The sequence below is a fragment of the Astatotilapia calliptera genome, chromosome 14, assembly GCF_900246225.1.
Source record: "Astatotilapia calliptera chromosome 14, fAstCal1.2, whole genome shotgun sequence".
Taxonomy (NCBI): domain Eukaryota; kingdom Metazoa; phylum Chordata; class Actinopteri; order Cichliformes; family Cichlidae; genus Astatotilapia; species Astatotilapia calliptera.
Window position 1 is genome coordinate 27,197,329 of NC_039315.1, and position 24,301 is coordinate 27,221,629.

General features: G+C 38.2%; 1 protein-coding gene across 1 annotated transcript; it reads right to left on the reverse strand.

Annotated features, from left to right (window-relative positions):
- Positions 1 to 78: 78 nt before the first annotated feature.
- On the reverse strand, positions 79 to 23,641 carry gdpd1 (glycerophosphodiester phosphodiesterase domain containing 1). Its single transcript, XM_026191877.1, has 11 exons — positions 23,454 to 23,641; positions 11,230 to 11,379; positions 10,785 to 10,827; positions 10,310 to 10,445; positions 8,690 to 8,735; positions 8,372 to 8,493; positions 6,538 to 6,627; positions 6,063 to 6,196; positions 3,356 to 3,415; positions 3,093 to 3,144; positions 79 to 2,109 (listed from the first exon to the last, which is right to left on the reverse strand). Exons 2-11 carry the CDS (start codon positions 11,363 to 11,365, stop codon positions 1,975 to 1,977), a joined length of 954 nt encoding a protein of 317 aa, XP_026047662.1. The 5' UTR covers positions 11,366 to 11,379; positions 23,454 to 23,641; the 3' UTR covers positions 79 to 1,974.
- Between the last annotated feature and the right edge of the window lie 660 nt (positions 23,642 to 24,301).

Consider the following 24,301-nt stretch of genomic DNA (forward strand, 5'->3'; position numbering starts at 1 on the left):
CGTGTTGATTGGTCAAGAGTAGAAACGATGAACCAATGATCTTTCCGGATTCTAACGGGGTTTTTTTTTCTAAATGAATTCTCTAGAAAGCAGTTCAGCTACCTGCAAATATTGTTTAATGAAGCTGCCTCGAGCAGGACAACACAGCGAAGGCATCACCTGTTCTTGTGAAAAAGTAGGAAATTATTATTTCAACATGTCCGGCATCATTAACTTTTTGCGACAGTAAAAACTTCTGACGTCGTTTTAGTTTGCAGCGCCACCTCCTGCCAGTTACATAAACTGTGACATAACACAACCCTAAAAAACGACAAATACCACTTTTATATAATGATGTACATACAGTGTTTATTGATACAGATACAAAAAATTGCTCTCGGCAAATCAAATCTAAAGATGAGCCCAAAAAAGTTCAGTTCAACACACACAACAGCTTTAAACATGCAAAATAAAAGTACACTGAGGACAGCACAAGTAGTATAATCAGAAAAATCCCAGTACTTGTAATGTGATTGTTGGATCAAGTCTCTAAAAGAAATCTTCAAGAACATTTGTAAAAACAGTGTAAAACATCACACATAAGTGATTTAAAATGCCCCACAACAAACCTAACATTGTTTTGACTGCAAAAATCCCAAACAACGTACAGTACATTCAGCCAAAACCACATTCATTCGATTAGAGACCGCCACCGAGCATCATAACATTTCATATATTTGTATATTAAAGCAAGGAACTATGTGTAAACTACTTTCATTAACACATTTGAATTTTAAATGAGTGCAGTAAAGCGATCAGTCTGCATCACTGCTTATACTAGGCTGTAAAATATTTTAAATATACACATATGTCATATAAAGTTCAATGCTGATTGCAATCACACTGACACAGGTAAAAGAAACCAGATAAGGTTTCCTATTTTGTGCAAAATTCCTCATAAAACAGGCAGTGTATGCCTCTATTATTTTATCTGATCAAAAGGCTGATCAAAATAATAATAATGAGCCAAAACAATGAGAAAAAAAAAAATATATATATATATATATGAAACAAGTCGAAAATAACATCATCGAGCTGCATCTGCTGGTGCTTGCACATTACCCCTAGCATGATGCAGTAATACTGCAAACTAACTTGAAAGCATCAAAAAGGATCGACTTTGCGCAAGTAAACCCTTACAGAAAGTGTCATGTCAAGGACCATGAATCTATTATGGCATCTGAGACTGATGAAACTTAAAAGCACAATATTTCAGTGGCATTTTTAGCTCTTTGTAAAAAAAAATTCAGTGGTTTCAATTAAGTGTGTGCTCCTAGCAGAAATATCATACTGTTATATGGGTATGTTTGTGCATGTGTGTGCAAGCGAACGCACCATGGATAATTCTAATAATACTACTACTAATAATAATGAGCCAGGATTTTTTGTGACTAAAAGAAAACATTCAGATTTCATCATTTATGCATCTAAAATATTGTAAATGCATGCAGTATATTTGTGTTATAATGGCAACAATTCTTATTAACTTTTTCGAAATATACTTCAGTCGTAACTTACCAACTTACTGTGAAGACATCGCATGACTGCACCGCCATCTGCTGCAGTCATTGCTGAGAGGATTGTAAACCAAATTACCCAAATACGTTTTCATTTTGGGTCATATCAGAAAATCTGTAAGCCTGTGGCGATATACTGTCTCTGTGACGGGGCCCAATATCAGTCAAGCTCTAATATGATCACACTGTTTAGTATGAGTAATGAAAAACAGGAGTATGTGCTACCACTACATGTACAACACGCGGTTCCTAATACAGAGCATGTTGGAGTTCCTACAGACTGTAAAACACAGTGTGAGAGTAGCTGTGCTGGAATGCCTGCAGTAAAAGCGGGTGTATGTTGGGGGCTGGTCTGGCAGGTCAGTGGCCCTGAAGGATAATCACTGGTGAGAGGTGGGGTGAGGTAGATTTTGGCAGGTCACTCCGCTTTGGAAAGGCTGTTCCTGTCCATGAAGTCTTTAAGCTTGGTGGGAAAATCTGTCATAACTCCCGTGGCTCCCAAATCAAACGCCCTCTGAAAGTCATCCTCGTCATTCAGCACCCAAATATACACCTGAAACCACATGAGGGATTTGTACAGTTAATACACACGCGGTCAGAGGCTGTCACACACAGGAATGTTTCTGTACTCTAGTCTATATTTGATCTGGTAGGAACCTTTCCAGTAACTGCTTTTAACCACAGTGTAACTACAACACACACACACACAGGCTTAGTTCTGGCCTTTTACAAAAGTTTTACACACTGTTGGAGCAAAACAAGCCACACGGAAAGTGGTGACAGTAGTAGTAGCAGTCTTCAGGAACAGTTCTCCCGGCTTCTTGAAGGACATTCAAAGCTCTTCTTTGGATGTTGGCTACCGTTTGCTCTATTCTCTGTCAACATGATCCCACACTGCCATGTTTTACAGATGGCTGTAAACTCTCAGTGTTGTACCTCTTGACCTCCTCCATACATGCACTAGGACTAAACCATGGTTTTTAATGTGGGATTCATGAAACTACCATTTTATCTTGCTTTTCAGTTATTAACCTGTGCAGACATACAAGTGCACAGTACTATAAAAGACCATGGGGATGATGCTGTGTGTAGCTTGAAAGCCAGGAAGCACAAAAAACCCTCAGTTAGCATTGTTTGTGGCTGGCTGGTTGTTTGTGACACTGCCCCCTGGTGACAGTACTCAAGTACAACATACAAACCTGTGCGTAGGCTCTGATTAAGACCAACGCGCAACCATCCCCTTTACGTCAACCAATCTTGGAAATTGTTCCAGGACTGCAAATAAAAACTTGCCAGAAGATGTGCCATCTGCCTATCGCTACCACAGGCTAAGTGACCATAGAGACTGAGACCAAAGAAAAGGAAAAACATGCTACAACAGGAAGACTTTTGTATCCATGTAATCAGGTAAGGAAGTTCCAATGAACCAGCCATCTATTCTAACCTCTAAAACACTTCCATAGCTCCTCATTTACTGGCCAACGGTTCCTCACAGGAACCTGAATCAACTTAATTTTAAAGGAACTGCAGTTTTACCTGAATTCCCCGAGCTGTTAAATGGTCAAAAAGAGCTTTCCTCATCAGCAAACTGCAAGAGAAAAATAAACACTAATCAGCTGAGGTGTGTGACTGTAAATCCTTTCTATGTTAATCGTGATCGCACAGCTACATCTCAGTAACACAGAGAAATACAAAAAAAAGCCTAGTGCTGCTGCAGGTTTATCTTTTGTTGAACTTTCTGCTGATTCAACCACAAAAATCAAAGAGATTTTACATTTTTGGAGGAGAAAGCGACTTACGTGTCTGCCAGCCAGGCGATAAATCGCTGACCTCTAGTTAACCTGCTGGGATCCTGCAGTCTGAAAAAATTCACACAGAAAAGTAAAATAATTAAAAATGGTAAAAAACAAAAACAAAAAACAACAAAAACAAAGGGCACTTGATTGATGCTATAACAGCATGACAACATATTTTTAGGAAATTTCTGAAATCTACCCAAGAAAATTAATAAATCAGTGTGTTTAAATATGCACAAGAAATCAAGTCGATCTCTTAATAAACACAATTTATGGTTGCAGTCTTAAAGCAAGAACTTCACACTTTCGAAGTGCAATAAAAAAAATTCTGTTAATCCTTAATGAGCGTTGGGGCAAGAATAATCTGCTCTTTGACCATGATCCACTAGCACACATTTCACAAGGCCAAGCTACGCAAACGTTTCTTCTAATGACCTAATTAGTGAGTGAGTTCATCTTTCAAAGATCATCCTTCAGGCAGATAACAGAGACAGAAAGGACACCAGCGCAGCCAGGGGAGTGAATCTGAGCCAGGTACTGTGAAAAGGCTTTAAAGCCCCAATTCAAAGTTAAAGTTTAAATTATTTTCTTGCCTGAGTAATAAAAGTTATTAAAGTTGGAATCCCCTTTGTCTAAACTTCTGTAATTTGGAGGAAACAACAAACAAGTCCGTATATGTTATCCAAAAACAAGGCCCAGCTAATGAAGACTCCTCCAGAGGTTTACTCCACGTCCTGACGCTTACACAGTAGTGATGGGATTTCCGGCTCTTTTTAGAGATCCGGCTCTTTCGGTTCGGTTCACTAAAAAGAGCCGGCTCTTTCGGCTCCGAACCGGCTCTTCAGGTTGTTTTGTTGCTTTAATTAATTTATTATTAACAATAATATAAAATTATGCACAAAAGGAATTACTAACATAAAAAAAAAAAAAAGTGGTTTTATTTATATATGTTTATATATAAATATATGCAGTGGCCCCTAGAGACAAAACACGTACAAACTCCAAAACACATTTCTAGCATGAACTGAACTTCCAAAGCAGAGCTACTAGATCACTTAAATTACACAATTGAAAGCATGTGTGTATTGTTTGTGTATTTATACACAGGCACTCATATATATTCAAATAATTTTAAAAAAAAAGTTCATTTACCTGTTACTACCACACACCAAATCCGGTCGTTGGTACTTGCTGGCTTGTGTAGCCACCAGATAACAAAAGCGCAACACTGCGCCCAGCATCCTGGAGCACTTCTGTTGTCTTTTGTACGTGTTTTGAGTTTTTATGTGCTTCTGAGTTTTTACGTGCTTCGGAGTTTGTACGTGTTTTTACGTGTTTTGGAGTTTGTACATGCTTCAGAGTTCGTATGTGATTTGAAGTTTGTACGTGCTTTGTCTCTAGGGGCCACCGTAAATATACTTTTATTTATTCACTCCACATAAAATGTAATAAATAAATCCTATAATACAAAAATCAACTATTCACATTTCAACTTTTAACTATTTAAATTCTTCTCGTACTTCGTACTTCTCGTACTTGTAGTACGCACCGTACGTAGTGCGCGTACTTCAAGCGTGCAGACCCTGAATTGGGACACAGCCAACAATAATCATCAAGGTCAATAAAGAACCTTTAACCTGTTGCAAGTCAGACAGCGACATTTCAGTTTCACCTGCAAACTGAGATCAAACCACAGCGCTGACAACTTTCTCCAGCCAATAAACCAGCAGCAGCTAAAACACAATGCTGCCAGATTTTACACTACTAATTATTAATAGTTTGTGTTGACACTGCAGCATAGATGACTTTAATCATTTATGTTAACTAAACTGTAGGTTAGTTAGGGTAAAAAGAAAACCTTAACCCTGCTCTGTTATTTCATGTAGGGCTTGTTTTGTGACTGTATTAGTGAGGGTGGAAGCATGCTGCTGAGCTAACCCTTTCCTGAAAACTGTTTATCAAAGTTCCTGACATGCACCTTTTACTTCTTTAGTACCACATTCCCTGGCCACTTTATTAGGCACACCTTGCTAGTATTTGGTAGGCCTCCCTGTTTCCTTCAGAACTACCTTAATTCTTTATGTCATAGATTCAACAAGGTCATGTAAACGACCCTCAGATAGCATCCCATGACAGCAGCAGATTTGTCGGCTGCACATCCATACTGAGAATTTTTCGTTCCACCACATCTCAAAGATGCTCTGCCGGACTGAGATCTGATGACTGTGGAGGCCGTCTGAGAGCAGAGAACTAACTGCCAAGTTCAAGAAGTTTGAGATAATCTGAGCTTTGCATTATACTGCTTATACTGTTATACTGTCACATGATTGGCAGCAAATCACTGCATCAGAACAGGTGTACCTAATAAAGTGTCCATAGAGCTTATTACTAGTATTTGGTTACATGAACAACAAAGTGCAAGTGATTTGGGTGCGTGACTGTGTGTGAAGGAAACTCAAATACATTTCTATTTGCTCACTGTAGTGGATGCAAATCCACCTCCCTGTGTGCTCACTGCCCTGTCAGAATACCAAACAGCCTCTCAACTGTCATCAGTCCAGAGCGTAGAGAGACTTATTCGAATGTCAGCAGGTCTTCTTGATGATTTCTACATGCATTCAGTTGGTGTAATGTGTTTGGATGATTAGATATTTGTATTAACAGGCGTACCTAATAAAGTGGCCTTTGAGCTTATTTGTATTGCACTTACTTGGTGATAATGGAGGGCATGGGGATCTCCAGGAACTGCTCCTTGATTGGAACAAAGGGCAGGAGGCCGGTGTAGAACAGGCCTAACAGCTGCAACACTCTGGGCAAGCTGAACAACACTGGAATATGAGGGTTCTGCAAAAACAACCAACCAGACCAGACTTACAAGCAGTTCCAAGTCATTTTTATTCACCGAAGAGGATGATGATGGAGTATGACGATAAAAGTGTTTCCTCTAAAACTCCCTCAAAGGGTCTGAACATTTTTAGAAACATGACAAAAAGATGAATAGTGATTCCACAAAGAAGTGCATTTAAAATACTGCTATATGGGACGGATTTAGCACTTTTCCTGTAGGCCTGCTGGTAGCAGGTTATTCCTTTGTTGTTATGAAATTCTGTAATTTCATAACAACAAATTTTATAAATAGCTACACACATTTCACCAAAGTAATGTGAAGCAGCATATAAACGTACCTCTTTGTAACACTTTCTCACAATCTGGTTGCTGGCGTTGCCCCAGACAGTCAGATGCGCTCGGTCATACTTCACGACCAGCTCGGAGACCTGCAAGGATTGAAAACTCAATGAAACTATGAAACAGAACATTTTCTCTTGGTTTTGCTCTGTCCTGTTGCCAATATTTAAAACTTAGAATTAGTTTTTTGATGAAAAGACGGCAGCAAAACTCGTAAAGTCTCTAGACGGACACTTGGAGGGCAGAGTCCCAATAACAAGGCCAACGTCCTCTTAAATTAGATCAGTTCAGGATGTGAACAGGTTATTCCTCTGTCTACATTTTCTCCCCTCTTCATCAGGTTTGTACTGTTACTTTATGCATGATTGTGGTGACAGACAAATAAAAGGGACTTAAAAACATATCTCAGTCTTGGTTATCTAACCATCGTACTTTAGGAAATGCTTCACTTTCCTTTCCTTTACTAGGCACCATGGGCTTTGTAACTATGGAGGACTTTTTGTTTTTCTTAAACAGGCTGTTAAGTCGATACATTTTTTTTAGTTGTCATCACAGCTTATTTTAAATCAAGATATGATTGAAGCGGCGACTTCAGCCCTAATTCAGGAGTCTTAACAAAAGCATTGCATTAACTCATTACTCCCTGAAAGCCCACTAGAAGTAATCCTTGAAGCTCTTCTCTGTCACATTGCAGGCCTGCTTCCAGGACAAAATGACTGGGTGTGCATCTTGGAAAAACCTGGAAATTATTCTAATTAATGTCAAAACACGTTTTTATTAATACATAATAGGTGTCAAAACCCATCATTAGTGTACAGGGGAGGCCAAATTTCATCTTTATGGGAGAAAGAGTTCACCGTTTGGAATTATAGCCATTTTTAAACACTGCCTTCTTCAGTAGCCTAAAAGTAAGTGAACAGGTGATGAGATGTCCCTCGTGATTCCACAAGAGACACAAAATCTGCATTTGAGTCCAAGTGCTGAACTTGCAAAAAGTATGAAGAAGGAAAGAACAACTCAAGGACGGCGGAGGTAGTGTTATGGCTCCCAGTGAAATCGGGTCACTGGTGTTTATTGATGACGTAATGGCTGAGAGCAGCAGCATGATGAACTGTAAAATGTACAGGCATGTACTCTTTTCTCAGATTCAGCCTGAGGCTCCAAAACTGATCGGTTAGTGTTTCACAGTACAAAGTGATAATGACGTAAAGCATCCTGTAAAAGCAACCCAAGAGTTTCTCAATGAAAAGAAATTAGATATTCTTTAAAGTCAGTGACCTGATCCCAACTCAAAGGTGCCTGTTTTTCAATAACCAAAGACAACAGTGACAGAAGACCCACAGACAGGCAGCAACTGAAGGCAGAGGCAGTAAAGGCCTAGAAGAGCATTTTAAGGGACAAAACACAGCATTTGGTGATGTTTATGGGTTCTGGACTCCAGGCAGTCACTGACTGAAGTATTAAAACAATCTAAAATGATGTTAGTTTGTCCAGTTCATTTTGAGCCACTGAAAATCAACTATGTATAAAAATGGCTGCAATTCCTAAAATGTTTTAATACAAATTTTTCCAAAAAACACGAATTAAAACTGCAGTTTGATCTAAAATCCACTAAAGTGACGTACAGAGGCAACACTACAAAAATGGTGTCACTGTCCAAAAAGCTATAAGGCTAACTGTACACTGTTTCCTGCACAAGGAAATAACCACAAGCTGCATGTCATCAATACAGTAAAGCAAGTTTCAGTCAGGGGTCAGAGAACTGAAAGAATAAAAACAGGAGATACACACACAGACAAACACACACACACAGACAAACACACACACACACACCTTCTTGATGAGCGTGTCATTGTTAACCTTGATGTCAATGTTAACAGGAGTGTTGGGAAATGCGTCAAACACGTCCCTGAGGAGAGGGATGCGTTTGTCCTCTCCTCCTTCGCAGAAGCACTCTGCACAGACAAGGACAGGTTAAAAACACCATCAGCTTCAGATTAGACGCCGGGTTGTGCGCACTTGTATTTTTAGCGGTAATTTTCTGCCCGTCAGCTGTCAACTGTTATAACCTAAAATGTCGATTTGTGTCACCTATTGAATAAATACGTTGCTTCGTGGTAATTACACAAGTGACGGATACGTGATGCTCACCTCGCTGAAAGGTTACACCCAGCCTGCAGAGGTATGGAGGGAGTTCCTGCAAAGAAAGCACGACAGACACAACTTCAGAGCTTCTGGAAACAAAGCAGTCATGCTCAAAATAAATCCAGGATTTCTGATATAGTTTTCTCTAGAGCAGCCATTCCCAAACTTAAGACTTCCGAGGTCAGCTGTGAAATCTGAAAATCCTCTGCAGACAAACCTTTAAATCTGACCGTTGCACAAGTCACTAAAATGTGTTTTTATTTATGGCAGGAACAACTGTTTCCTGTTCCATCAAAGCAAATGATGACAATAATTTGTTTGAGTATACTGGGTGTTTTTTTATTGTCTTTGTAGGGATTTCAGAAATGTTGTTCATGCATATTAACTGAAAGATTTTTTAAGAACAAGAATAAAAAGAGTCAATAAGAATGTTAATAAATGTTTAAAATAATACTCTGGCCAATAACTGAAGCCCATATTTTAATGTCTTGTTGTTTTAAATATATATTGATTTCTTTGTTACCTCTTTTGTGCAGGAGAAACAGAGAAATATTCTTTATATAAGACAACTTCAATCTTACCTCCACCTTCTTTTTCATTTGTTTAAGCACAGATTGATGTGATTTATATATACTGTAAAGTAACACACCATATAAACCACTGACACTGGTGTTTTTCATTTTATTTGCCAACAGCCAGCCATCAGTCAGGAAGGCTGGTATCATTGTTTAGATGAGATCAGTAAAGATAAGAAGTACTTTATTTATTCCATATATGGGAAATACTCTTAGGATCACTGTATCTGGATATTTATGCTGATTTATAAGTTCTACTCCTTCAAGAGTACTAGCCACTAAAGTTCATGAGTCTAACCTTACTGGACACCAAGGTCTGTGCTTATGTCTACAACAAGGCCAAAGACCATTAAAACCCACTAAGCCTCATCTTCAGTTCCAAAATATAAAATTTAACTTGTAGATGGGATCTCTGACCCAAGAACCTCTACAAACACACAAAAATACTTCAGTTTAATGTTGTAAGGCTTCTTTGCAAGACAAAAGCATTTTTTTTTCCAATAAGCATTAAATGTGTAGACTACCAAATGTTTAAAGAGGAGAGCAGAGCTTAGCCAAAATCCTAAGTTACTCACAAGGAATGTAGCTGGATAAGAGTTTTTTAAAATCACGTGACGTAATCAGATGACTTGTTTTTGACCTCCCCTGATCAAGGCGCATGATCCATCAAAGCTCATATCATGTCTAAACACAAACCACATTCACAGTTGTGGTCAGACGTTTCAACCCAATCATGATGAGCATGAGTGTCATGATGATTTGGGGCTTTTAATGATTCCTTTCAACTGTTGTTTTTCCAGGGTGGAATGATCTTTAATGACTTTTAAAAACAACTGAATTTATGTAAATTTTGTTTGAATTCTCAATGAATAAATAAATAAATAAATAAAAATTAGTTCACGACACTTCTGTCTGACCGAGCTCTTTGCCATATATGTAAAATTAAAATTCAGTGTTATATTTGTAATTTTTTTCATGCAAAGAATTAAACATGCACAGCGCTTGATCAATGATGAGAAGAGATTTGAAAGTGGCTTCAGTTCAAACTTACAGCGTAGGTCACATCGGAGATGTTGGTGTCGATGCCGCAGGTCCTCTGCAAATCGCCATCATGTGAAACCACCACCTGTTCATCTTTTGTCAGGTGGCAGTCCAGCTCCAGCATATCTGTGCCGACATCCACAGCGCTGCACGATCCGACACACAGTACGCATATAGACTCAGCCGCAATCTCAAGCACACAAGCATTAGCATTGAAATTTGGACCCTAACCATGCAGTATAGCACACACAGATTCAATAAATGCATAAAACAGTCCACCTCTTGTCTGATTAACTAATCAAACAAAGGAGAACCACAAGGTTATCTTTTACACGAACAGTTACTGTACATATTGCACCAATTCACAAGCTCGATTGTGGGTAAAAGAACTAAGACAACATCTCAGATGACACACACCGTCCACAGTCACAAGTGCAAATCCCAAAGAAAGAGCTGTGTCTTATGACTTTGAAGTTTCTACTCACTGCTTGAAAGCCATCATAGTGTTTTCCAGATTTTCACCTGCCCCTGAAATCGGAAAAATAAAAACTCAGATTTCTTTTTACCTGCTTTGCTGTGAAACACATGTCTGAAAGAGTGCCTTCACTCCAGATGTGGGCATAACAAGTATCTTCTCGGGGGGCGGGGGGTTTCTGATATTTTGCTTGTGGTTCATGTGTAAGTTTTTCTAATTTTTATCTTTAACTCATTTCTGCAACTACTGCCCAGTAACAAATAGATGGTTATAGGATCAAAACTATAGAAGAGAAATGTGACAGTCAAAACCCTGAATAACAAACCTGTTTTTACCCATGAGTAAGTAACTAGCTGTTAGTGGGACCTAAAAGAAGCAAAGTAAGTTGGGATTAAGTGGCACCTTTTACCTTTTAAGTCAAGGGCTGTTCTTAAGAAAGAAAACTGGTGACCTACCTCCACGGTGAGAAATGTGCTTGCTGACAAAAGTCTCTCGCTTCTTTCGATGTAACAGATTTGGGCATTTTAGCAGCAGGGCAGAGGTGAGCACGTAGCCCGTTACCGTTGACAGGACATACACAGCAGCACACATCTTCTATCAGTCCCCTGCAGAACAAACACCAGACATTTAGCAGTGGCTGTGTCTGTCAGATAAATGTGTGGGGTTTTTTGTGTGTTTTTTTTAATGCAGATACATTTTTCCCACTCACCAAACGTTTTTAATCACAAACACTGAACAAAAACAAACCTATTTTCTTCATATTTTGCAAGGATAACAGGAAATAGGTCAAGTGAATTATTGATACATGAAGAGATTAACACACTTTAACACAGCCTGGATTTTCTTTAGCAAGTTTTCTTATAATTTGCTTAGTAGTCTTCAGGAACAGTTCTCCAGGATATTCAAAGCCTTTCCTCTGATTTTTTAGTTCTTGTTTTTAAGGACACACAGCACACTGTGCCAACATATACCAACTTTTCACTATTTCAGAATCATTTTGCCGGTGCCCATGTGCCGTCCATTCTATCTCCCTCGGGAATTTTCTGCCGTTTACATCTGCGCTGTTTACATTCCACCAGATGCTAATGCTAAGCTAGCGTTAGCACAATTGAGCAGCAGCATCAATAACAGCCTGGTAGCACACCCGGACAGTGTCTTTATTGCGGCTGGGGATTTTAACCACGCGGACCTGAAATCTGTACTTCACAATTTCCACCGTAATGTGAAGTGTGCTACCAGAGGAGATAGAACGTTGGACCAGGTGTACACCAACATGGCGAATGCGTACAGAGCCCAGGCTTATCCCCACCTGGGTCTGTCAGACCATCTCTCCCTTCTGCTACACCCAATATACACACAAAAGATCAAGAGCACTGGGATTACAACCAAAACCGTGAGAACATGGCCGCAGGATGCTATTCCGATGCTTCAGGACTGTTTCCACTGCACAGACTGGGATGTATTCAAGGTGCAGGACACTGACAATCGTGTCGCATTGGACAGTTACACCTCCACTGTCTTGGACTACATCTGTTTCTGTGTGGACAATGTAACAACTTGGAAACGATTCCGTGTGTTCCCTAATAATCCACCCTGGATGACACACGGAGTTCAACAACTTATTCGAACAAGGAACAACGCTTTCAAATCCAGGGACCAGGAGGCATACAGTGCTGCCAGGGCCAACCTGAGAAGAGGCATCAAGACTGCCAAGCAGCAGCACAGGAGGCGTATCGAGGCCAGGTTTGAGAACAACACAAACCCAAGGCAGGTCTGGGAGGGCATCAGGGCTATCACGGACTACAAAAGAAGAACACCATCACCCTCAGCCGACAGTTCTACTCTGGCTGAGGATCTAAATCTCTTTTATGCCCGTTTTGACAGGGAGAACACCGACCCTGTCCTGTCCCCTCTCCCCTCAACCGACCCTGCTCCGGTCCTGAGCACTCATGAGCTGAGGCGTGTGTTCCGGAGCATTAACACCAGGAAGGCGGCCGGGCCGGATGGAGTGCTGGGCCGGGTGCTAAAAGACTGTGCTGCGGACCTGGCGGACGTCTTCACCTCTATATATAACACCTCATTGTCCTGTTCACTGGTACCATCCTGTTTCAAAGCAGCAACCATCGTTCCCATCCCAAAACAGTCAAATGTCACATGTCTGAACGATTTCAGACCTGTGGCACTCACCCCCATTCCCGCCAAATGCCTGGAGAGACTGGTCATTAAACACATCAGAGCTGCTTTTCCACCATCCCTGGACTCGCACCAGTTTGCATACAGGGAGAACCGGTCAACCGAGGATGCGATCGCCACAGTGCTGCACACATTACTGAAGCACTTGGAACACAGGAACACCTATGCACGGCTCCTCTTTGTAGACTACAGCTCGGCTTTTAATACCATCCGGCCATACAAACTCCGTCCCAAACTCCACCAACTGGGACTTAACTCCTCTCTGTGCAACTGGATTGTGGACTTCCTCACTAACCGTAGACAGAGTGTCAGAGTGGGTAAGAACACCTCTTCCACCCTTGTGGTCAACACCGGTGCCCCTCAGGGGTGTGTTCTGAGCCCTCTGCTATACACTCTCTTCACCCATGACTGTATTTCCTCCTGCGCGTCCAATCTCATTGTTAAGTTTGCAGATGACACTACAGTGCTCGGACTTATATCCAACAATGATGAGACAAACTATAGGACAGAGGTGCAACAACTAGAGTCATGGTGCCACGACAATAACTTGGTCTTAAACACCAAAAAGACCAAGGAGATCATTGTAGATTTCCGGAAGAGGGGTCATAACAACCATCTGCCTCTCTTCATTGGCAGTGAGGCGGTGAAGAGGGTGAGCAGTTTTAAATTCTTGGGGGTAACTGTGACCGAGGACCTGTCCTGGGGCAACCATATCACCTCAGTTGTACGGAAGGCCCAACAGCGCCTCTACTACCTGAGGAGACTGCGGAGTGCACACATTCCCAGATCTCTGATGTTGAACTTCTACAACTGTGCCATCAGCAGCGTTCTGACGTATGGATTTCTAGTGTGGTTCCCCAGCTGCACCAAGGCCGATCAGCAAGCACTCCAGCGGGTGGTGAAAGAAGCTGGCAGAATTATTGGAACAAGTCTGCCAGAGATCAGTAATATCTTCCCCACTCGCTGTCTGAGGAGGGTGCACAGTATCCTGCGGGACCAACATCACCCTGCGCGCCACCTTTTCCATCTGCTGCCCTCAGGGAGAAGGTACAGGTCTATACAGGCCAGAACATCCAGACTGGCCAACAGCCTGTATCCACAGGCTGTGAGGCTCCTGAACTCTCTGCCCCCCTCTCACGGACAATAACCATATCCAACTTCTTAATAGCAATGAACTGGTCTGCATTGGTGCATCATATCTTTATTCTCTTCCCCCTCCTGCCCCCCCCCCCCCTCTTTCTTAAATAGATAACTATCATATCTGATATCATATCTCACAGTACAATAATATTGAATGGGTTGCATTGTTGTATTTTGTCATGTTTCTCAGGTCTTTGTCTGAATTTCTACGAACATTATTGCTAAGGATTGTCTTATTGCATTGGAGTCACACTGGGTTAAATATGTACACTTGGGTTTTAAGGGGTATTTATTATTTTCTTCTTTTTTTTGGGTTGTATGGAAGCCCCAAACGCAATTTCATTGTTCTTGACAATGACAATAAATAAATAAATACTAAAAAAATACTAAATACATGTCTGCGCTTGTCAAACTATGTTATCGTTGGATTCAGCTACAGAAATGAGAGGGAAAAATGTGTTTTCATACAGGCTGCTGGTAACAAAATACCTAAAGATACTATTTAAAAAGGGTTCTTTGCAAAGTTGCCTGCTTTCTGTAAACACAGCAGTAGTTAATCCCTTGAGTTAGGTGCCTTTTGAATGACTAGAATGACTCGTAGGTCAGTGTTAAGTACCTGAAGAAAAGAAACCATTTCTCTAAAAATTACCAGGTTCATGGACTGAACAGAAAATGAGTGAAAAAGCAGCCGATGTCAAACAAAAAACTTTGAAAGACCTTCAGAAAGCCGGGAGAACTATTGCTTAAGACAAATTCTTTAAAAATTACAAGAAAGTATGGCTCCCTGGAAGCACAGTATAATTGGGGTGACTCAGGTCTTTTGCACAGTACTGTATAATCTACATTTTTGTTTATCAAATACTAAGAAAAGGAAAGGCAGGAAAACACAGATCTCAGACAAATAATGTTCAAACTGAACATTTGAACTCTACATGGACCATTGTTGAGTATGTCACTAATATCTCCAGCTGAGCAATTCTTAAAATAAATTCCATAAATGTACAAATGTGAGGTCCTAAAATGCAAGTTTTGTCTTAATAACATGTGAAATCTCAAAACACTGTTCAGCTAAAGCTAGTTAATACTGATTAGGAATTAAAGGAATTGAAAATATGCCCTCTCACTAAAAAATGTTTGCATCGCTTAAATTTTTGAGTTTAAGTTAAAAGACAGAAAGAAAACAGGAAAACAGTAAACAAGACACAACAAAATTAGACCAAAACATGAACCCAAATACACAAACGAAACAGAGTTACAGCAAGTTACTTACAGCACGCTTCCTTACAAGCTCAAAAAAACAAACCAAAAAACACCCCTGGCTGAGCACGAGCTCCTATTTAAATGACAAAACAACACATGCTGCAGGTCAGGCCCACAAAAAAAGGCTGGGCGGAGACATCGTCAGCCTACATAGTCAAAGAAAGTCTGTATATTTACATTTTAAAAGTTAAAAACATTGTAAACAAAACTGACACAAATAAAACATATATCCAAATTTTTTTCCATTTTCATATATTCAGTTCAATTCAATTTTATTTATATATAGTGCCAAATCAAAACAGCAGTTGTCATGACGTGCTTTATATTATAAGGCAAAGACTTCACAATCAAACAACCGCCTTTGAGCAAGAACTTGGCAACAGCGGGAAGGAAAAACTGCCTTTTAATAGGAAGAAACTTCCAGCACAACCAGGCTCAGGGATGAGCAGCCATCTGCTTCGACTGGTGGGTGTGTTGGCAGGAAAACAGAACAAAAAACACATATTTACGTGAAATTGACTAATGAAAAGCAAGTAAGACTCTTTACAGTTTTGCAAATTCAAAAGAAGCATTTTCAGTCATGAGCCAGACTTTTCAGGCTGAGAAATCACCCGCTAGAGAAAATGCTGGTTTAGACACTTTGGGCAAACATGACCTATACCCACCAAAGGCAAAGTTGAACTGACTGAGGTGCTGGTGTATTGAGCCATTCCTATATTGCTCTGATTATCTTACTCCAAAAGGGCAAGTTCACATTTTACATGGATAAAGGTACCTTCATGCCTTTTACATTTCCAGCACAGAATACATCTTCCATTAAACCTATTTTATAAAGACGAATAGATATAAAGAAGTAGCAATGAAGTACCTTATACTGTCAAATGTGTTACAAATTTACTATTACATGGTACTCTATCCCAAAAACTGAAATACTTTATAATTTCAGTTGAGAAAAGCAGTGCAAGTGAATAACTGATCCAAGGACAAAAGAATTAACATCTAAGAAATGATGAAGGATTCAGCACATATCAAAAGCGTTTCTTAAATAAAAAGACAAAATATAGCGATGTGATGCATATGCTGGGAGCCCACCCACAGAAAATGGGAATTAAAAATGCCTTCACATATTTTTATCAGAAAAATCTAGCTCCAAAAGATAAGAGATCTACCAGAACAGCAGCTCCACATATAGGAGAAAGAGAAATGCTTGTTTACTTTTTGTTGCAACCTCTAATTTCTTGTTCAAGTCAAAGTTGACGCTGCTGTCATATTTTCAACATTGGAAATCCTGTTAAGTAAACTTGTGTCAAGCCAGCCTCCAATTCGAGACTTGCAGTCAAGCCAGCCTCCAGTTGATTTTACGTTCCCTGTGTATTCAAAGTATTACGGGAATGGATGTGGAAACCGGATTTCAAAATAAAAGCCAACTTCGAGTGAATTAACAGATATGTTAAGAACATAATAACATATAATTTAGGCTTTTTTTTTTTTTTTTTAGAAACTCTAATGTTACATTTACATGACACAGCCTTGTACCCTAATTGTGCCCTGTCACTATCAAGGCCATCTTATTTTGGATTTCAAAGTAAAAGCCCTGTGAATCTTCATTTTTGAACTACTCTTTCAATGAATTCATAATGCTCTTAAAAGCAAAAGTCGTATTTCCAAATACTATTTGAACTTTGTATCAACACTTTCCAACCGCAGTCTTTTTCACAGTAATACCATATCAAATAAATTCTTTCTGATTTTGCTTTTCATAGTAATGGCCCTTTGAAATTGCCGATATTTGACTTAATCTCCTAACGATTCAAAATGCTCTAAAATGAAAAATTCTTGTTTCCACAGGGTAATTCCACTTTAGATCAACAGTATACAACCCCGCAGTGATACCATATCAATATCAAGTCATTCTGATTTTGCTTTCAAAAATAAAAGCCCTTTCAAATTGTCCACAATTGACCTAACTTTCAGTGATTTCAAAATGCTCTAAAATGGAAAATTCCTGTTTCCACAGGATAATTCCACTCTGTATTTACAGTATACAACCCCACAGTGACACCATATCAATATCAAGTCATTCTGATTATGCCCTCCAAAATAAAAGCCTTTTCAAATTGTCCATAATTGACCTAACTTTCAGTGATTTCAAAATGCTCTTAAATAGAATTTTGCTGTTTCCACAGGGTAATTCCACTTTAGATCAACAGTATACAACCTCACAGTGATACCATATCAATATCAAGTCATTCTGATTTTGCTTTTCATAGTAATGGCCCTTTGAAATTGCCGATATTTGACTTAATCTTCTAACGATTCAAAATGCTCTAAAATGAAAAATTCTTGTTTCCACAGGGTAATTCCACTTTAGATCAACAGTATACAACCCCACGGTGATACCATATCAATATCAAGTCATTCTGATTTTGCTTTCAAAAATAAAAGCCTTTTCAAATTGTCCATAATTGACCTACCTTTCAGTGATTTCAAAATGCTCTAAAATGGAAAATTCCTGTTTCCACAGGGTAATTCCGCTTTAGATCAACACTATACAACCTCACGATGTTACCATCTCAATATCAAGACATTCTGATTTTGCTTTCAAAAACTAAAAGCCCTTTCAAATTGTCCATAATTGACCTAACTTTCAGTGATTTCAAAATGCTCTAAAATGAAAAATTCCTGTTTCCACAGGGTAATTCCACCTTAGATCAACAGTATACAACCCCACAGTGACACCATATCAATATCAAGTCATTCTGATTATGCCTTCCAAAATAAAAGACTTTTCAAATTGTCCATAGTTGACCTACCTTTCAGTGATTTCAAAATGCTCTAAAATGGAAAATTCCTGTTTCCACAGGGTAATTCCACTTTAGATCAACAGTATACAACCCCACGGTGATACCATATCAATATCAAGTCATTCTGATTTTGCTTTCAAAAATAAAAGCCTTTTCAAATTGTCCATAATTGACCTAACTTTCAGTGATTTCAAAATGCTCTTAAATAGAATTTTGCTGTTTCCACAGGGTAATTCCACTTTAGATCAACAGTATACAACCTCACAGTGATACCATATCAATATCAAGTCATTCTGATTTTGCTTTTCATAGTAATGGCCCTTTGAAATTGCCGATATTTGACTTAATCTTCTAACGATTCAAAATGCTCTAAAATGAAAAATTCCTGTTTCCACAGGGTAATTCCACCTTAGATCAACAGTATACAACCCCACAGTGACACCATATCAATATCAAGTCATTCTGATTATGCCTTCCAAAATAAAAGCCTTTTCAAATTGTCCATAATTGACCTAACTTTCAGTGATTTCAAAATGCTGTAAAATGGAAAATTCCTGTTTCCACAGGGTAATTCCACTCCAGATCAACAGTATACAACCCCACGGTGATACCATATCAATATCAAGTCATTCTGATTTTGCTTTCAAAAATAAAAGCCCTTTCAAATTGTCCACAATTGACCTAACTTTCAGTGATTTCAAAATGCTCTAAAATGGAAAATTCCTGTTTCCACAGGATAATTCCACTTTAGATCAACAGTATCCAACCCGACAGTAAAACCATGTAAATTTCATGTTGGTCTGATTTCGCCTTTCAAATTAATGGCCCGTCGAATTTGTCCATATGTGATATACTCTTTCAATTATTTCAGAATGTTTTAAAAATGAAAATTGCTGTTTCAACACATATTGGGTTTTCATTTTGAAAAGCAAAATCAGACTCAATTGATTATGACAGAATTGAATTATAAAGATGATGTAAAAGGAAGCTGAAATTGCCACTAGGTTGTAATTGATAGTACGTTTATATTTTAAGTCTGTGGAAAGATGTCATTCTAAATAAAGAAATTACAAAACAGCTTGCAAACCAACCATGACATCTTTCCACAGACTTAAAATATAAACGTACTATCAATTACAACCTAGTGGCAATTTCAGCTTCCTTTTACATCATCTTTATAATTCAATTCTGTCATAATCAATTGAGTCTGATTTTGCTTTTCAAAATGAAAACCCAATATGTGTTGAAACAGCAATTTTCATTTTTAAAACATTCTGAAATAATTGAAAGAGTATATCACATATGGACAAATTCGACGGGCCATTAATTTGAAAGGCGAAATCAGACCAACATGAAATTTACATGGTTTTACTGTCGGGTTGGATACTGTTGATCTAAAGTGGAATTATCCTGTGGAAACAGCATCTTTCAATTTAAGAGCATTTTGAAATCGTTAAACGAGTAGGTCGTCTATGGGCAATTTGAAAATACTTTTATTTTGGAAGGCAAAATCAGAGTGACTTGATCTTAACATCGTATCTCTGTGGGGTTGTATACTGTTGATTTAAAGTGAAATTATTCTGTGGAAACAGAAAATTTCCTTTTTAGAGCATTCCGAAATCACTGAAAGTTAGGTAAGTTATTGGCATTTTCAACAGGCCATTATTTTGGAAGGCAAAATCAGAATGACTTGAAATTGAAGTAGTACCATGGTGTGGATGTACACTTTTGATCTAACATGGATTCATCCTGTGGAAAGAGCAAGTTTCATTTTTAGAGCGTTCTGAATTCTTTAAAAGAGTAGGTCGTATATCGGCAATTTGAAAAGTCTTTTATTTTTGAAGGCAACATCAGACTGATTTGATATTGATATGGTATCACTGTGGGGTTGGATACTATTGATCTAAAGTGGAATTATGCTGTGGAAACAGCAATTTTCCATCTTAGAGCATTTTGAATTCGCTCCAAGAGTAAGTCATATATGGCCAAATTGAAAAAGCTTTTATTTTGAAAAGCAAAATCAGACTGACTTAAAATTGACATGGTAACATCGTGAGGTTGTATACTGTTGATTTAAAGTGAAATTATTCTGTGGAAACAGAAAATTTCCTTTTTAGAGCATTCCGAAATCACTGAAAGTTAGGTAAATTATGGGCATTTTCAACAGGCCATTATTTTGGAAGGCATAATCAGAATGACTTGATATTGATATGGTAACATCGTGAGGTTGTATACTGTTGACCTAAAGTGAAATTATCCTGTGGAAACAGCAATTTTCACTTTTAGAGCATTTTGAAATCTTTAAAAGAGTAGGTCGTATCTTGGCAATTTGAAAAGTCTTTTATTTTGGAAGGCATAATCAGAATGACTTGATATTGATATGGTATCACTGTGAGGTTGTATACTGTTGATCTAAAGTGGAATTACCCTGTGGAAACAGCAAAATTCTATTTAAGAGCATTTTGAAATCACTGAAAGTTAGGTCAATTATGGACAATTTGAAAGGGCTTTTATTTTTGAAAGCAAAATCAGAATGTCTTGATATTGATATGGTGTCACTGTGGGGTTGTATACTGTTGATCTAAAGTGGAATTATCCTGTGGAAACAGGAATTTTCCATTTTAGAGCATTTTGAAATCACTGAAAGTTAGGTCAATTGTGGACAATTTGAAAGGGCTTTTATTTTTGAAAGCAAAATCAGAATGACTTGATATTGATATGGTATCACCGTGGGGTTGTATACTGTTGATCTGGAGTGGAATTACCCTGTGGAAACAGGAATTTTCCATTTTACAGCATTTTGAAATCACTGAAAGTTAGGTCAATTATGGACAATTTGAAAAGTCTTTTATTTTGGAAGGCATAATCAGAATGACTTGATATTGATATGGTGTCACTGTGGGGTTGTATACTGTAAATACAGAGTGGAATTATCCTGTGGAAACAGGAATTTTCCATTTTAGAGCATTTTGAAATCACTGAAAGTTAGGTCAATTGTGGACAATTTGAAAGGGCTTTTATTTTGGAAAGCAAAATCAGAATGACTTGATATTGATATGGTGTCACTGTGGGGTTGTATACTGTTGATCTAAGGTGGAATTACCCTGTGGAAACAAGAATTTTTCATTTTAGAGCATTTTGAAATCACTGAAAGTTAGGTCAATTATGGACAATTTGAAAAGGCTTTTATTTTTGAAAGCAAAATCAGAATGACTTGATATTGATATGGTGTCACTGTGAGGTTGTATACTGTTGATCTAAAGTGGAATTACCCTGTGGAAACAAGAATTTTTCATTTTAGAGCATTTTGAATCGTTAGAAGATTAAGTCAAATATCGGCAAATTCAAAGGGCCATTACTATGAAAAGCAAAATCAGAATGACTTGATATTGATATGGTATCACTGTGAGGTTGTATACTGTTGATCTAAAGTGGAATTACCCTGTGGAAACAGCAAAATTCTATTTAAGAGCATTTTGAAATCACTGAAAGTTAGGTCAATTATGGACAATTTGAAAAGTCTTTTATTTTGGAAGGCATAATCAGAATGACTTGATATTGATATGGTGTCACTGTGGGGTTGTATACTGTTGATCTAAAGTGGAATTATCCTGTGGAAACAGGAATTTTCCATTTTAGAGCATTTTGAAATCACTGAAAGTTAGGTCAATTGTGGACAATTTGAAAGGGCTTTTATTTTTGAAAGCAAAATCAGAATGACTTGATATTGATATGGTATCACCGTGGGGTTGTATACTGTTGATCTGGAGTGGAATTACCCTGTGGAAACAGGAATTTTCCATTTTACAGCATTTTGAAATCACTGAAAGTTAGGTCAATTATGGACAATTTGAAAAGGCTTTTAATTTGGAAGGCATAATCAGAATGACTTGATATTGATATGGTGTCACTGTGGGGTTGTATACTGTTGATCTAAGGTGGAATTACCCTGTGGAAACAAGAATATTTCATTTTAGAGCATTTTGAAATCACTGAAAGTTAGGTCAATTATGGACAATTTGAAAAGGCTTTTATTTTTGAAAGCAAAATCAGAATGACTTGATATTGATATGGTATCACTGTGAGGTTGTATACTGTTGATCTAAAGTGGAATTACCCTGTGGAAACAGCAAAATTCTATTTAAGAGCATTTTGAAATCACTGAAAGTTAGGTCAATTATGGACAATTTGAAAAGGCTTTTATTTTTGAAAGCAAAATCAGAATGACTTGATATTGATATGGTATCACTGTGAGGTTGTATACTGTTGATCTAAAGTGGAATTACCCTGTGGAAACAGCAAAATTCTATTTAAGAGCATTTTGAAATCACTGAAAGTTAGGTCAATTATGGACAATTTGAAAAGGCTTTTATTTTTGAAAGCAAAATCAGAATGACTTGATATTGATATGGTGTCACTGTGGGGTTGTATACTGTTGATCTAAAGTGGAATTACCCTGTGGAAACAGGAATTTTCCATTTTAGAGCATTTTGAAATCACTGAAAGTTAGGTCAATTATGGACAATTTGAAAGGGCTTTTATTTTTGAAAGCAAAATCAGAATGTCTTGATATTGATATGGTATCACTGCGGGGTTGTATACTGTTGATCTAAAGTGGAATTACCCTGTGGAAACAAGAATTTTTCATTTTAGAGCATTTTGAATCGTTAGGAGATTAAGTCAAATATCGGCAATTTCAAAGGGCCATTACTATGAAAAGCAAAATCAGAAAGAATTTATTTGATATGGTATTACTGTGAAAAAGACTGCGGTTGGAAAGTGTTGATACAAAGTTCAAATAGTATTTGGAAATACGACTTTTGCTTTTAAGAGCATTATGAATTCATTGAAAGAGTAGTTCAAAAATGAAGATTCACAGGGCTTTTACTTTGAAATCCAAAATAAGATGGCCTTGACAGGGCACAATTAGGGTACAAGGCTGTGTCATGTAGATGTAACATTAGAGTTTCTAAAAAAAAAAAAAGCCTAAATTATATGTTATTATGTTCTTAACATATCTGTTAATTCACTCGAAGTTGGCTTTTATTTTGAAATCTGGTTTCCACATCCATTCCCGTAATACTTTGAAAACACAGGGAACGTAAAATCAACTGGAGGCTGGCTTGACTGCAAGTCTCGAATTGGAGGCTGGCTTGACACCAGTTTAAGTAACAGATAACAACAATGACATTCATTATCTCTAAAACCAGCTTACTGCACACCAGCTAAACTGTGCTAACGTTAGCTGTGAAAGGGGCGAGCTAACAACATGACCCTCTTACCTTTGTCATCAAATTGTTCGGACTGTTGTTCTTAGTTGTGTTAAATAAGTTAGCGATGTCCACGTGTGTGTGAAGCGAGTTCGATAAAGTGATGAACTAGCGTCTCGTCTGCAGTCTCACTGAGCTTGGAAAAAAACAAAACACCACCACTAGCCGGCCACTTTGTCGTGCCCATGCGCACTTTGCTACTTCCGGCTTGGGGACTATTTTCACTTCCTCTCGGATATTTCAAAATAAAATTGAAACGTCACGAAGAAAAGTCCACTGTTTTTGTTTGGTTTTTTTTAATTTTGTTATCATCAAACCTAAGTATTAGTTGACACTATTTTTAAACAAAATGTCTTAGATTCACTGTTTTAAAAGCTATTATTGCTTATGAAAAAAGAAGTGTATGGTAGCAAATATTAAAAATAAGAGGGACATGCAGAGCTGTAGTAACTACAGAGGGATCAAATTGGTACTATGAAGATATAATCAAAAATATGTCTGAAGCTAGGTTACAAAAAGAAGTGACAATCAGGTGACAGCGGTATGGCTTCATGCTGAGAAAGCACACTACTTATGAGATGTTTGCTTAAAGAATGTTGATGGGGAAGTACAGAGAAGGTCAGAGGGAGGTCTACTGTGTCTTTGTGGGTCTAAAGAAGGCATATGATAGGGTACTAGGAGAGGAAATGTGGTACTGCACGAGGAAGTCAAGAGTGGCAGAAAAGCATGTGAGGGTGGTGCGGCAAATGAATGAGGGCAACAAGACAATGGTGAGGTTTGTGGTAGGAGTGACAGATGGGTTGAAGACAGGGATAGGATTACATCAGGCTATTCTTGTTTGCAGTGGTGATGGACAGGTT

What these genes read in the sequence shown, in the direction of transcription:
- gdpd1 (XM_026191877.1), bottom strand. Translation starts at nt 11,365, where the DNA reads ATGTGTGCTGCTGTGTATGTCCTGTCAACGGTAACGGGCTACGTGCTC. An exon ending in TCTCCGATGTGACCTACGCT is followed by an intron (nt 8,736 to 10,309) that starts GTAAGTTTGAAC and finishes CTTTCTTTGCAG; the next exon opens with GAACTCCCTCCATACCTCTG. An exon ending in ATCGCCTGGCTGGCAGACAC is followed by an intron (nt 3,145 to 3,355) that starts GTAAGTCGCTTT and finishes TTTCTCTTGCAG; the next exon opens with TTTGCTGATGAGGAAAGCTC.